Source organism: Leptonotus elevatus, chromosome 6 (assembly GCF_054856555.1).
Source record: "Leptonotus elevatus isolate MCC_2025b chromosome 6, RoL_Lele_1.0, whole genome shotgun sequence".
Taxonomy (NCBI): Eukaryota; Metazoa; Chordata; class Actinopteri; order Syngnathiformes; family Syngnathidae; genus Leptonotus; species Leptonotus elevatus.
In genome coordinates, this window is record NC_141244.1 from 27,544,512 (window position 1) to 27,559,859 (window position 15,348).

The 15,348-nt window shown below is 46.8% G+C and overlaps 2 protein-coding genes across 4 annotated transcripts in view; both read right to left on the reverse strand.

The window, feature by feature from the left end:
- npr1b (natriuretic peptide receptor 1b) overlaps nucleotides 1-7,394 on the reverse strand; it is a 29,342-nt gene extending 21,948 nt beyond the window's left edge. Inside the window, exons 1-2 of the mRNA XM_086077386.1 lie at nucleotides 6,777-7,394; nucleotides 3,929-4,678 (exon numbers count right to left, since the gene is read on the reverse strand). Coding sequence (XP_085933512.1) covers nucleotides 3,929-4,673 — 745 coding nt within the window. The 5' untranslated portion in view covers nucleotides 4,674-4,678; nucleotides 6,777-7,394. The remainder of the gene's footprint in view (nucleotides 1-3,928; nucleotides 4,679-6,776) is intronic.
- Nucleotides 7,395-9,850: 2,456 nt separating this feature from the next.
- creb3l4 (cAMP responsive element binding protein 3-like 4) lies at nucleotides 9,851-14,346 on the reverse strand. Of its 3 annotated transcripts, none has more exons than XM_086077389.1 (11): nucleotides 13,842-14,346; nucleotides 13,682-13,753; nucleotides 12,903-13,004; nucleotides 12,637-12,832; nucleotides 12,190-12,275; nucleotides 11,904-11,993; nucleotides 11,728-11,834; nucleotides 10,930-10,998; nucleotides 10,512-10,596; nucleotides 10,340-10,433; nucleotides 9,851-10,236 (listed from the first exon to the last, which is right to left on the reverse strand). In XM_086077389.1, exons 3-11 carry the CDS (start codon nucleotides 12,999-13,001, stop codon nucleotides 9,983-9,985), a joined length of 1,080 nt encoding a protein of 359 aa, XP_085933515.1. In that variant the 5' UTR covers nucleotides 13,002-13,004; nucleotides 13,682-13,753; nucleotides 13,842-14,346; the 3' UTR covers nucleotides 9,851-9,982. The 3 variants fall into 3 exon arrangements, with proteins under 3 accessions (XP_085933515.1, XP_085933516.1, XP_085933514.1); XM_086077390.1 differs by having other exon boundaries at nucleotides 14,217-14,309; XM_086077388.1 differs by having other exon boundaries at nucleotides 13,682-14,345.
- Between the last annotated feature and the right edge of the window lie 1,002 nt (nucleotides 14,347-15,348).

The window sequence follows — 15,348 nt, forward strand, 5'->3', positions numbered from 1 at the left end:
GTGCGCCTTTCCAGATCCTGTCCAATCAACTGAACTGGACTTCAATTCAGCTTTCAGAACCTCTCGAGGATGATGAGTGGAAAGACGACGCGCCGGACCTCAAGTTGGATCTCTGTGGCAAAGGCTGTGAACATGTACTGGCGGTGATTCCTTCATGTTGTTGTCGTTTTGAAAATATTTGCAAAACACAACATTGCGGTTATGGGCTCTTCCAGTGTATCAAATTTGGAGTGAAAAAAAAAAAATGGCTTCCCTTTTGGGATGAGGCTGTAACATAAGAAGAGCGTCAAAAGCCAAGACTTCCACGCGCCTGCCACTGCGTGATTTGCTGACGCATTTGCGTCAAGTTTGAACGCGGCATTTGGTGTGAGCTGGCGGTGGTATTGCTAGTGCGTGACATCTCTCGTCTTCCTCCCGTGCGTCAGGAAGTCTCGGGAGCGGCGTCACTGGTGCTGCTGATGTGCCTGTTCCAGCGCCTCTATTGTTCCAGCAGCAGGAAGTCAGCAGTAAAAGCGCACGCACACACACACACACACGCTGCAAAAACACTAAAAGCTTGGCTGCACCCCAACAATGGCCTAAAATAGTTGCCATTGATTGGCTCCTCCCACTATGACACGTGGCAATGTGTGTGTGTGTGCAAAATCGCTTGTCATCCACTAACATCATCATCATCTTCATCCTCATCAACCTGATCATGATCATCTTCATCATCATCATCATCATCCTATCATCATTCTCATCTTCATCCTCCTCATCATCAGATTTATCATCATCATCATCCTCACCCTCATTCTTATCAGATTCATCATCATTATCCTCATCATCATCTTCATCCTATCCTCATCATCATCATCATCATTGATTGACTCCTCCCAGTATGACACACGGCAACGCTCGCCATCTGTGATGTCGCTGAGTTGCAGAGCTTCATTTGTACAAAAGTAGTGCTTTGCTGCCACTTTGCGGCACCTTGGTGCCAAGGAAGTATGCGAGGAAGAAGATGGAGAAAGAAAAGTAGTGCTTTGCTATCTTGTGGAATCGATAGGCAATTGAAAAGCTTTACGAAAGACGTCAATTCTGTGCAGATTGTTGACGATGACGGCAGGGTTCGGTCCAGTGATGTGTTGTGAGCCGGCAAGAAAAAGTTCAGGCCTGCTTATGCAAAGGAACTTTCGAAATATTCATTCAAAGCAGATGCTGTGATGTCATCGCTTTGCAACTTAACCATTTCAAAGACAAAACAAAACAAAAAAAACAAAAGCCAAGCTTGGCATTCTGGCTCAGTTTGTCGTCTCTCAACCAAATGCGCTCACGCCAGCGGAACGGAAAGCTGTGTGTGTGTGTGTGTGTGTGTGTGTGTGTGTGTGTGTGTGTGTGTGTGTGTGTGTGTGTGTGTGTGTGTGTGTGTGTGTGTAAAATTGCTTGTCATCTGCTAGCATCTGGCTGTGCATTAATAAGTCACAGTCTAAAATTAGATCCGATGTGTTGAATTTTATTCACGCTAGATCACGATCCCAATTTAACGCGTGCGGCCGGCGGCTAAAGTGATGTTGGCGCCGGAGTGAAAATGTTGCCAGTTTGTGGCAATAACAATCAAATGTTGTGATGGTGGCGAGAAAGCGGGCGAGTGGAATGAGTGTGTTTGTCAGGAAATAGCTGTACATCTGATAGGCGCGCAGCAGCTTCCTTATAAGGACGCAGGTTGCCGACCTCGGTTAATGAATGTCCTGTTGGGAGGCGGCTGACAATGCACACACACAAGCACGCACGCGCACGCACGCGCGCACGCACGCACGCACACACGCATGCGGTTTGTCCTCTTCACGTACACACATTTGTATTTTTGCTGATCCGGCTGACGTGGTTTGCATGTACTTGTGCTTGGCAAATGTTTGTCAACGTGTAAAAGCCCCCCCACCTGCAAATTCCCCCAAAACACAACAAATGTTGCCCCATTCCAAGAACGTGAGCGACCACTTGTGCTTCAGCTTTGTGGTTTGTTGTCAACCCGGTACGGGGGCGGATCCCTTTTAATTGAAGAGCCCAAAATCATTTACAAAAATCTTGCAACATTTTTGCTTTGCCGTACTACGGAAGCGTATTTATTGCATTCACTTGGGGAAAAAATAATCGATCTTTGTTTTTCTGAATCTTTTTTTTGTCCGTTTTTCCTGAGTAATTTTTTCGTTTTATAAAAAAATGACCCGTTTTCCTGAATCTTTTTTTCTGTTTTACACCCTCCAGTCCACCCTCTTCCACCTTTCTCTGCGTGACATGCATGCACTTGCAGCTGACAATAAGGCACTCTATTGCACCCACCACAGCAGACTATGCGAAGGAAAGATGTATTCTTTGCGCTGCCAAGATGGTGATAAATATCACAGATACGATCTATTGTGCTGTCATTTGTTTTCTTCCGCTTTGATGAGATCAATGTGACTTGAATTCTTGTGTTGGATCGATCGGAAATTAACAATTTCTTTAATTATTTTGCTGCTGCCCTTCTTGGCCATTTGTTTGTATATGTGATTGTGTAATGATGTTTTAGTTGTTCTGTACGGTGGCCTTGAACATTAAATATGCTACTGTTATTATTATTGTCATTCAAATGTGTGCCTTTGTTATGACATACACAAAGTGCTCCAAGCTGCCTGCCGCCATCGATCGGGATTGGGGGGGGGGGGGGTGAGCGAGTTCGGGTGGCTCATGTTTCCACTGCAGCTGCCCTGCGGCAAACATGGCCACTAACGGCGGTGCGCGGCAGTCAACGAGTGCTGCTGTCAATGACAACAAGTGTAGTAGTAGCATTAGCATTAGCATTGACGTGTGTGATCAAGTCATGCGCATATCGAAATATTGATCATCCTCACATTTACAAATGAATTTGTTGTTGATTTCCTGTCAAAGGTTTTGTTGTGAAACGACGTTCAGAGAAAATCTCAGACATTTCACACCAAAATCTGATGAGCAATTTCAAACCTGTTGCTTACAGAAAAATGCAAATGACGCTTTTTAAAAAAAAAACCATTTTGCTTTATTTCTCCTGATACTAAACAGGCTTTGCGACTATTTTTTTTTTCCATTAAAGGAGTACCCGTGCCGCTTTTTTAAGAAACCAGCGCACCTGAGGAAGACCAACTTATTAGAGAGAGATGGCGTAACCAGGTGTCAAACCTTTGCCGCGCACTTTCGAGCTTTTTTGAAACCGCGGCCGAACTGCCACCTCTGCAAAGAGAACAAAAGTTCATCCCTTGTGTGCTAACGAGCGAACATGAGATTAGCAAACAGAAGCAGAGCGACAGAACCTCAAGCGAGCGGCTGAAAGGATTCAAAAGCCAGAGGTGGCAGAAAATCTGCCACACTTCACCTTTAGCCACGTTAACCGCAGGTGCTGAAAAGCTAAATGGCAGCTAAACCAGCCCGGGAACTCGTTTGAGTGCAAGTAGAAGCGAGCACCTGTGGCCAAAGCCAAACTTTCTGGACCTCTGGCACAAGCCATGCGGAAGGAGGCCGCCATGTTGGGCAAAACAGGAGCGGCTGCAGTTAAGCGTGGCTCGCCGCCATTTGGTGAGCGACGGCTTCCGCGATGGAAATCACGCAGCGGCCGTCAGAAGAACATCGAGGAGAGGAAAAGCGTTGAAGAGAAAGAGATCCGCAAAAACAAACAAACAAACCCAGATGCACTCAGCACCTGCGCAGATGATGACGTCATCGTCAAGGTTGATTTGGTCACTTTTCCACATGGCGCAATTGGATGCTTTTCTAGACACCCCCCCCCCTTTCTTTCCCTGCAAATGAATATCAGCTCCAAATATGGACTACGAGCAATCGGCATCGGCTCTAAAAAAAACCCTGCCGTTCTTTTCTTTAAATCCCATTTGGAATACCAGCGACCCGTAAAAGCGACAAAGCAACACGCACTGACCTCTGCTCTCGTTCTGTATGTCGGCGAGGATCTGCGCGTAGTCGATGTGCGTCCGGTTCTCCTGGAAGACGCTGTCCACCAGCGTGATGTTGACCCGCTTGAGCTCGTCGAAGAGGCCCTCCACGGCAAAGTAGCACGGCCGGTCGTCCACCTTGTCGTCGCTGAACATCAGCATGACGTGGCGGCGCCAGCCAAAGTGCTGGCAGATGCGCAGGGCAAACTTACCCAGCTTCTTGTGGGTGGGGCCCGTGTTGGTGATGGACAGGTAGTCGCCGCCGTAGAAGGCCACGGCCGGCGCGCCCGCCGTCACCATGGGCACGTCCCAGTGGGTGGTGAAGAGGCCCACGGGCGACGACGCGTACGAGCACCCTGGCCCGATGAAGGCCCACGGGTCGTGCGCCATCTTCAGGTCCACCGCCATCAGCGGCGCCATCGACTCGGAGCAGGAGCCGTTTTTGTTCTCGCTGCTCTTGAACAGGTAGCTCAGGCGCACGCCGGGCAGCAGGGCGGGGTCGTCGTTGACCCGCTGCACCGCCCGCGCCAGGGCGGGGCCCACGCGCGGCCACGCCCAGGGGTAGGCCGTGTTGCTCTCGGGCAGGATGACGGCCAGCGTCACGTTCAGCTGCCGACGCGGCCCGCCGCCGAAGCCCCGCTCGGGACGCGCCAACGCCAGCAGCAAGAGCAGCAGCGGGGCGCAGCGGCGGCGGGAGGGAGTCCTCGGTCCGGAGAGGGCGAACATCGTCATCGGCCCTGAAAACACCGCACGCCTTCTTAAAATTTCACAGAATTGATTTGCAAAAAAGGCCTCAACGTGTCAACGCAAAAGCCATAAATAGCTCGGAAAAGGTCTCAAATGTCTCCTGCACGTTTGTTCACTTCTCCAAAACATCCCCGCCAAACCCTGACAACATTTGCTTGAGAAAACATTTGGATATGTTGAGAAGGTTTCACACATTATTAGGTGGTTTGAAAATGTCAACGTTACGTGGAAAGATTTAAATGGCAACCACATACTGTAAATATCTCAGAAAAGATCTCAGCAATGTCTCCTGAAATGTCCTAAATTCAACAACACACATCTCAAAAACATCCTCATATATAGAGATCTCATCAAATGTCTCCGAATTGCATGGACACAACCTCGTGTAAATATCCTTGAAATGTCTCGGAAACCACGCCAAGTCATGGTCCGTCGGGTGTTTCCTAAATTGTACTCACAAAGTACTTAATATGTCTTATAAATGTATCATCAAAAGCTCCAAATGTCAAAAAAACAAACATCTCAGAACTGTCTCCTAAATTCACAAACCTCTCAATCAGTGGCACAAACTTTTTCCCGCCAAGGACCGCATCACAGCAGTACAGAATTTACAGACCAGACGAGGGGGGAGGGCAACCAAATGACCTGCGGACTGGTACCGGACTGGTACCGGACTGGTACCGGACTGGTACCGGACTGCACGGGTCACCACTGCTCTCAATGCATGGACACAAACCTCAAAAATGTCTCCTCATCATCATTCCAATGTCACACAAACGATGAAGAAAATACCTGCGAGATGTCGCCAATATCTGGTAAGCCACATCGTATGACGATGATGGACATTTAGCTGGACTTAAGCATCACGTCTCCACACAAACCTTTGAAAAGTGTCTCATAACAAATCTGATCAATGTCTCGGAAACACATCATGGCAAAGCTCATTAACGGCTGGCATAATAAAGGTCCCTACACAAATCTCTGTGACTGACGCTCGCCATGTCCAGCACGTGAGTGCAAATGTCCGGCAGTTAACGAACCATTCCAAAGGTTTAGGAGTGAATGACTTCGCGAATGGCTTCACTTTCATTAATGAGCACCATTCAACTCTTGAGGTCACGCAAAAAGGTCAACTCATTCTCAGCATCACATTTTGCTCATAATTCATTTTGGCAGGTGGCTCGGATGAAAAATGCTATCGTATCTTACTAGCAACGTGCGGTATAACTATTCTATAGAACATATCACTGGTGTCGGGACCAAAAGCTCCTAAGCCACAATTTGGTCAAATTCATATATTTTTTCCAAAAATCTATACAATCGGTCAGTCCACACCTGTGGGTGTTAATTATTGCCCAAACTAGTGTTGAACATGGCTTACTCTTTTTAAGGATGCAATGTTAATGGTTGAAACAAACGTGCCGGTTTCGGGCTCTCCTGAAAGGTGGCCATTTTGGTCTCACCAGCAATTGAATAGCCGACATGTTGACTTTTGCAAACTTCTCACTTGCATCTCCAAAATGAAACAAAACAATACCAAAAAAAAACATGTTATTTTTAACACTTTAGTCGACCTGTCGGTCATTTGAAAAAGAACATACATTACCTACATTGGCACTGACCATAGGCAGTTGTATATTGAAAAACGATTCCATTCACCAAATTCGGACATTGGAGGTTTCTACCCAAACACCACTTAGACTTTGATAGCCAAATTTTAAGAGAATAAAACGAGAAGGCGTTTCTGCCTGCTTTGTATGCTAGTCAGAGTCAAAAGCAATACAATACGCCGCTGTTTGTTTACACTGTGTTAAAGGAAGTACTGCATTTGAACTGCGGAAATATCAGAAATGTCCGGATGGTTGCAATTGCCAATTGCCAATTGCGAACATCCAATGGACGGAGAGGTTCATTTCACCGACTTGACCGCCATTTTGACTTGTGAAGTAAATTCGGAATTGTCAATAGCCTTTGTTGCTGTCTGAGCATGTTCATTTTAAAAGCGCAACAATATTAATCAGGCTTCATATGTCATTTGATGTTTTACATTAAAAACGATATAATATAACAAATAATGTTTGTTCTCACCTCAACGCGTGCGGTTTTGAGTCTTCATTTTGTCACTTTTGCTGATTTTCGCGCACAGCTAGCGAAGCAGCTAGCAAGCTAGCAACAGTCGCTGCCCGCCAAAGCTGACGTCAACGTCACAACAATTCGTCTTTTAATTTACAAGACACAATCGGTGTCCTCCATCGGGCTCAAAAAAAAAGAGAAAAAGGAGAAGTGAAACACTTTTACTCCTCACTCAAACACAAAATTGTTGTTGAGGCGCCAAATGAATTCCATGCGTCTTCGAGACAACTTTGACATCAGGCTGCGGCGTGAAGAAGAAGAAGAAGAAGAAGAAGAAAAGCACATACAAAAACAAAAAGTCAGGCAGGCGAGACGACAGCCGCAAGCAAACAAAGTCAGTCCGGGAATGAATGACAGGAGGAACGACGGTGGCGTCAAATGAGGCAAATTGTCCTCGGCTGTCTCAATGCATGTCCTGTCCTCCCGCACACACAAGCGAGCGCCACTCGGGTGCGATGAGCGCCACGAAAAAGCAACAAGACGACAAACTGGCAGCGGCAGCACACGAGAAAGAAGCCAGTAAGGGAGGGACTGCTGGAGGAGGGTCAAGGGGAGGAAATGAGCGAGCCACAAGGAAAGGAAAGGAAAGGAAAGGAAAAAGAACAAATGGGAGGAAATGAGATGCAAAGAAAAGATACGTTTGTTCGCCGTGCTAGCAAATATTACGCTCATAATTACACGTTATCTTTTGAAGCACAATCAATCACCTTCATCAATCACATGATGACGATGATGGACATTTGGGTGGACTTCGCTTGTCTTTCTATTCCAGGTGGCACGAGAACCTTCATTTTACTGCAAAAGACAACTCCGTGTGTGTGTTTCACATGATCTTCATTTTTGGGATTAGCGCGCGTTTAAAAAATGTTGAAAGCCTCCAAGTGAAGCGTGTTGTCCGATTGTGTACGTTCAATCATTAATGAAGTTGTTACTTTGAAAAAGTCCCATCGACGCTCTTGTCACACTACATACATGTGCACGTGCCAGCATGTCACGTGGCACCTCCTCCAGTGTGGATACTACATACATGCATACATACATGTGCCAGTAGGTCATATGAGACTACAAGGACTTTGTTGTGCATCGCAGCAGAGTCGAAATAATACAAACTGTGCAAGAATTAACACGAGGTGTCTCGGGTTAGTGCCAAAGCACTACTTTTGTCCAGAGGAACGTCCATTAACTCCAACATTTTGACCTGAGCACCAAGATGGCACCCAAGCACTACTTTTGTCTATGAATCTCCAGAACTCACTTCAACATGGTTGGGTCCACGATGCCACAAGATGGCGACAAAGCACTACTCCCCCCCGGATTAAACTCCGCAATTCATTTCCACAGTTTCTTGGCACCAAAATGCCTCAAGATAGTGTCAGTACAGAAAATACACTCCTCAACTCACTCCAACAAAGGTACTTAGTAGAACGATAACATAAGATGATGCCAAAGCACTACTTTATGTGTCAATGTCTTGATTACAACATGAGTGTATGCAAGGCACTACTTTTGTCCAAACAAAAGTCCTCAACTTTTTCCTGAGCACCAAGATGGCACCAAAGCACTATTTTTCCCTTGATGAAGCTCTTTGATTCACTTCGACAATGTTGCTTGGCACACTTAATTAAGACCCCACAAGATGATGCAAAAGTACAATTTGTTCTCAAAATCAAAGAAAGCAGCACAACAAGTCACATGACACTTCTTGTCGGTTTACATGCATATGCCATGGTGGTGACTTCCGGGTCGTTGCTGGCAGGTGCCTCCGTTGCCGTAGCAACGCAGACGACACGCGCACGCCACTTCAACTTGTGAAAGAAAAAAACAAACAAAAGTTGACAGCCTGTCATGAGCTAAAGGTCATACAAAGGTCAGCATATAGGTGCAATGTGGAGATGGCGTCCGGTCCCGGTCCCGGTCCACACACTGGTCCCTGGTCCCTGGTCCCGGTGCCGCATGTCGGCGTGTGGCCGCCGGCTCAGCAGGAAATGCAGGCGCCCCTTGCTGCCTGCCTGCTCAATTATTTAACGCGCTGCTGCCGTGTCATTATTCTTGCACACGCACATCCACATCATCATCATCATCATCATCATCATCATCATCATCAAGTATGCAGAAGACATAAAGGTGTCACATGATTGGTGGACTTGATCGTTGGAGATGAGACGAATGGGCGTTCTGGAACAATTGACAAAAGATGAAATCATTGCTGCACTCATTCTTCCTTGTTACCTTCTTGCATATTTTCCTTCCTATTGGTTTGCCTCCACTTACAGTATCTTCTTTCCTCCATGACTTCCTAACCCTTCAACCGAAAGCAGTCTTCTTTCTTACCCGACCTAATACATCTTCCGTCACCTGGCTGTCTTTTTCCAGGGACGCCCCCAGAATTTGTTTTCGCTGGGGCTCTAAAAGGGTCTGAGAAAAATAATTTGCCAATTTTAGAATGTCAAGCGAAATGTTGGCGGTCCTCCGCGGAGCCACATCCCTGCTACCCACCGGTACTTGCTCCTCCAAAACCAATCTTCGGGTCGACTTCCCTTCCTCCCGGGATGCCTGCCACAAGCCTCAATGGCGGTGAGGAGGTGGCGCCATCTTGTGGCTTTTCAACGCAACTTCATGTCCTTGCTTTGAATGTTCTTTTGCTCTTCTTCCGAGTTCCTTCTCATGTTGTTCCTCGCATTTCGTTCACAAGCGGGTTCTTTGTCTCGTGCTGTCGTTTGTGTCTTTTCAAACGTCTTCAATGTTATTGGCGTGTTCTTAGTTGATGGTGTTCATTTTCTCGCCTTCTTCCCATGTTGTCTTCTCATTTCCATCTCGCGTGTTTCCACCTTTTGGTTCAATCGCTTGTTGTCAAGAAGTTCTTCACCATTTCATGCTGATGTTCTCATTCGGTTCTGATCTTCTTCTGTCGTCTTTTCACATGATGTCATGCAGGTTTTCTCCACCGCATCCCTCTTGTCATACTTTTTAACTCATCTTCTTCTTCTTCTCGTGTTTTTGCTCTGTTGTTATTCCACACGCACAATCCATCGTGTTACAATTTGTACATTTAATTCAACGCAAAAACATGAAACAACAAAAGGAAGAAAGGCGGAGCCAGAAGTCAGGGGGAGGAGTCTCATGTGAAGTCACTTCCTGTTTACGCTTATTGGCCAACGTGTCTACATCTCTTCAGCGTGCGCTGACTTGGCAGTAAGTGGAGCGGACGCCTCAGACGAAACGTTTCCAGATTGGACGCCTTGTGGCGCCGTGTTGTTCGATGCCACGCCGTCAAGGTCCTGCTTGGCTTCTTTGACGTCCGCTCCCGACCGGCCCACATCCGACGCGCCCGACGACTCCGAGCGGAGCGTCTCGTCGGACGGCGGCGGCGGCGAGGAGGAGGAGCCAAAGTCAGTCAAAATGTTTCTGGAAATGACTGTAACATCAGAAAGAAACGGTCGAGCCAGCGCAATCAGGAAGTGATGTCAGAGGAAGTGATGGGCAGCAAGAGGAAGTGACATCATAAGAAGAGCGCTGACCTCCGGTGGGCCGGTAGTCGTCATCTGCAGACAAGCGCCGGCTGAACGGACTCAAACTGGGCAGCATGATCAAACTCAGCGAGATGAAGATGATCTGAACACACGCGCGCACACACATCAGGCGTCAAACACACACGCACGCGCGCGCACGCACGCACGTGTATGTACATACCAGTAGGCAGGTGCTGGTCTGCGCGCCCTTGCTCACAGAGTGTTTGACCAGAGTCTGTAGGTGGCGCAGCTGAGTCAGCAGGGACCTCAACACACACACACACAAATAACACAAGCGTGCATACACACGTGTGCATTTGTAAACAAGTGTTTCCCACACCATGTTAATACTTGGGTGGGCCACCCAAGTAAACTGCAGGCCACCACCCAAGACGTTTTCAAGAAAATGTATTACAAATATATTTAAAAAAGAAAAGAAAAACCGTATATACCGCATGTAATGCTAGTTTGCCGTCACTTTGTGGATCGTGAGGCTCGAGGAGATGTCGTAACAGGACTGAGACCCCCACCCCACAAGCCCCCTCTTCCACCCAACCAAGTGGATTTCAAATCTGTGGGAAACACTGGTGTGTGCTTACATGTTGTGTTTCTCCAACTGCTCCACCTTCTTCTGCAGATCTTTGTTCTGCGCTGAGCACGCCGCCGCCCTGCGAGTGCATGGACACACACACACACACACACACACACACACACACACACACACACACACACACACACACACACACACACACACACACACACACACACACACACACACACACACTTATATACCCACACAAGCACTTATAAACGTGCACAAGCATATGAAAAGGTCTTTGTTGAAAATGATCTAATTATCTGTCATTGTTTTGTGTGTGTAAATTGTACGTATGAAAAGAAGTGGTGGTCTCGGTCTGGGAAAATGTGCATGTCAACTAACTCTTCTAACTTTGTCATCTGATGATTTAGTAATGATGCCATCTACATACATCGTGTGCAGATCTACAAATCAGCATCCATGAGCAATCTTGCCAGATCAATTCTAAATGGACGTCCCTCCATCAATATCTCGGCGTATTGATCTTCAAGGTTAGGAGAGTGTCGAGTGATGAATTCGTTCATTCGTGACTGCACGTGCGACTTCGTATGCAGCAATGCTTGTTTTCAAGTCTTTTATAGATAAAGTTGCGTTCAACATCTTTTGTAGATCTACACTATCACTCTGCTATAGATCTACGTACATCTACGGATTGCAACTCGAGCTACTCTACTGGATCGACCAATCACTCGCGCATCTAAGGGCGTCCATTCTGCATCTCCGAGTGGCCGTTGTCAAGCATGTGACCCGACGAGAAGCGAGAGGCCGCGATTGGCCGCTGAGGAGGACGCAAGGTCACCTGTCCTCCAGGCCGTCGACGTAGTCCTTCCTGCGCCGCCGACTGTCCTGCGCCGACTGCTTGTTGCGGATTTTACGCCGAACTTTCTTCAGGATGCGCTCCTCCGCCTGTCAATGGAGGCCAGGTCAAAGGTCACCTGAGGGAGGAAGTGACGGGGAGTTGAGCCCGCGTCTGACCTTGGTGAGGGGAAGCTTGTCAGGCAACGACACGCCCTCCTGACTCAGCAGTTTCTCTTCTTCCGCCGTCAGATGCAGAGCACCGCTCGCCTAACGCGGGTCAAACACGCACGCACACACGCACACACACATCAATAACACAAACACACTGGCACACAAACAGCGCTCACGACCTTAACACACACAAACATCTCACAAGCCAAAAACAAACACATCACAGGAAAAACAAAACAAACACATGCCACACGCGCACACGCGGGCGCACGCGGGACGTGCTCACGCTCACCCCGTACTCGGTGGGCGTGTCTTGTCCCAGCGGCAGCTCGCCGACGATGCAGGTGTCGGACAGGAAGTGATGCGAGCTCCACGGGTCTGCACAAGAAAGGCATTTAGCACCCTCCAGCAGGGGGCGACTGTGGCCGCCTTGGCCATCATTTGCATAGCACAGAGGTTTTGCATGTTGCCCTTCTCCAACACAGCTGATGTACATGATCAGCTCATCAGCAAGCTCTGCATAAGCTCGTGTTGGAAGTGAGAAGCCTCCAAAGCCTGCAGGACTCCGGCCCTCCAGGACCCACATTGCCCACCTCTGGCATAGCGCCTCCACTCAAAAATGTTCCCTAACATGATGAATAACCGGGACTAATAATCACCAATCCAACCGATATTGATCAAAAATAATGCCGGTGTTTCGGGAGGGATTCCCAAGCCAGCTGGAGTCCCGCCCCCTCACCGAGTTGGATGGCGATGACGCCCAGGCCGGCCGGCTCCGCCTCCTCGCCGCTCAGGTCGTACACCAGCTGGTAGACGGGGGGAGGGGCCGGGGCAACGGGGTCCTCGCTCCCCGACGACGGTCCGCCGCCACCGCCAAACACGTCGTTGGGGTCCACGGCGTGGAGGACGTCTTCCGATTCGCTGTCGCTCAGCGTCTGGGTCGGAGGGGGCGGAGACTGAGCATAGGAAGCGACCGCCACGTAACCCGACGGGGGCGGCACTCACGAAGTCCCGCAGGCGTCTCTCAGGCAGGGTCGGCGCCACTTCCTGTTGCCAGCTGAATGATGCTGCGTCGCCGTGGTTACGAGCCTTTTCTGCGTCCATCGCCTGCAAGACGCATTGAAGGAAAAATGACAAAAAGTTGACTGCCAGCCGAGAGTTGCCCACTTTGCGAGTTGTTTTTGACCATTTTGCATACAAACTGTTTTGATCAACACACACATAACTTACTACGTTTTGAGAATGAGTTTGCATTTAGCGTCTTTACAATCTGTGACTTTTGGAAAGTATTACTTCTGTGTTGGTACTTTTTTGCATGTTGAGTTTTTGCAGGGTGAAATCGAACAGAATGTTTGATTTATGGAATATGTGTTGACTTCATCGCATTGATTTATGAAAAACGGTGTCAAGAAGAAAACAGGAAGAAAAAGAAAACAGTATGTTTTTAAAGAAAATGATAACAAAAAGATGGAGAGCAAAGAAAGAAAGAAAAGAGAAGGGATGCAAAACAGAGACGCAGAAAAGGAGAAGAAAAGACGAGAAGAGACGAGAGCAAACATTGTTGTCGCAGGCAGGACATCCGGTTTCACGCAAGCAAAACAAACACTCCACGCGTCATACTTCTTATTTATTTAACATTTCTACGCTACAAACTTGCATGTGATTGGACATGAACGGTTGTCTGCTATTTACAAGCTGGTCCATACATTTGAAGTAAACCATAAATGACAACAGGAAAAGTCCATTCAAGTGAATTGAACTTCAACGAAGCAAATGCCACTCACTGTGGTGACGTCAGACGCGGTGCCTAAGTCATCACAAAGATTTTCCAAAGTGGTCCAGTGGTGCAGCACGACCTCCAACAACACAAAGAAAGAAAAACTTTAACCAAGGTGAAAACAAGTCAAAAACTGTCGTTGTACTCGACTTGGAAAAGAAACCAACAACTTCACTTCCGCCTCCTTTGCTATTTGGTCTTCTTCTTTCTCTCCCTTGCTGCACATTGGCGCCGAACACACTTTGTTGCCCTGTGCGGTGGTTTGAAGAACTGCAACTAAACGTCACACATCCTCACAAGTTCCGAAAACAAGCTCAGTAACTCCAAACTGGACTCTGAGCATATTTTCGAACAAGTTCACATGCTCCCAACTTGACAAACATGCACTTGCTAAACGAAAGTTTACACTTGATGGGAAATCAAATCACTCACTCTCTCTAAATCGAAGCATTGCAAAAAAACGTGTAGCTACGATTCGTGTATCTAAATTTTGTTGGGAAAGTTTCTCATCCGTAAATCAAAAATTCTAAAATCAACTCAACTTATCGTTATCCCATTTCGATGTCCTCGGTGAGATGAATTGTTGGAAGTAGAAAGCAGTTGAGAAATGAAAAAGAGGAGGTCTTCTTCTGTAGGCCGAACATCACATTTGTGCTCCGAGTAAGTTTACGTACACGCGATGTGAACTTACGAGCACAACTCTGCCAACTAGTGGCGAATTGGGGATATATGCCGATCGTACTGTATCTATCTCGGTATATCTTCAATTGTGAATGATATGGAAAATGTGCTGGAATGAAAGATGCATGAATTTGGGAAATGTGGACAAATGGCTCCCGACAGGTCTTGAATGAGTTTGAATAAGTTGTGACCAATTAGCAGACGTCTCCATTCGTTTTGAGCAAGGAAAAGGAAAATCAAGGAAATGTGGAATTGTGTCGAAAGTAACTACTAAGACATCAGGAAAGATTTTGAAGTTCAGGTTCAGACAACTTGATATGTCTGCGGGGCAATTAAGGGAATAGCGAGGGATGCCGTTTGTGTGACGTTTACAAAAAGGGAATACATTTGAGTTGGAATGGTTTGAAATTGTGGAGACAGATGGAAGCAATAGAAGAGCGAAGATTGGCGGAATATTGTAATTCTGCAATAAACAAACAAAAAGACTGTGTATAATAATATAATTACAGGAGCCTATTGCTATCACAAAACTTCAGTATCACGTTATAACATATAGGCTACATTTCACATTTGAACGTGATACGTTTTCCAGTCTTACGTTATCGCATTAAAAACGTGATAAACGTGACTTTGGCCTTGAGTTCTGGTTAGTTGATGGATCATTGTTTTGGTCTTGTCCATGACTCCATACACAACAACAAACGTGCTGCAATGGTCAAGACTCACATTTATCCCTGCTTCTCCTTACTTTGGAAACATGTTATTTGGTATTATGATAAGCCCACTCACAACAAAACTTTTTTGTTATTATTTTAGCTAAATTATATATTCATATTTATACTCCATTGAGGTTTTTTTTTGTATATATGAAAAAAAAAAAACACGTTTCCTTCCGTATTTAACTGCATGAACCAAAAAGTTGTGAACACATAATTATTGCAAACTTTACAATTTTGTATCTTCTTTTGGACTTGATCTGAATTGATTTTGTTT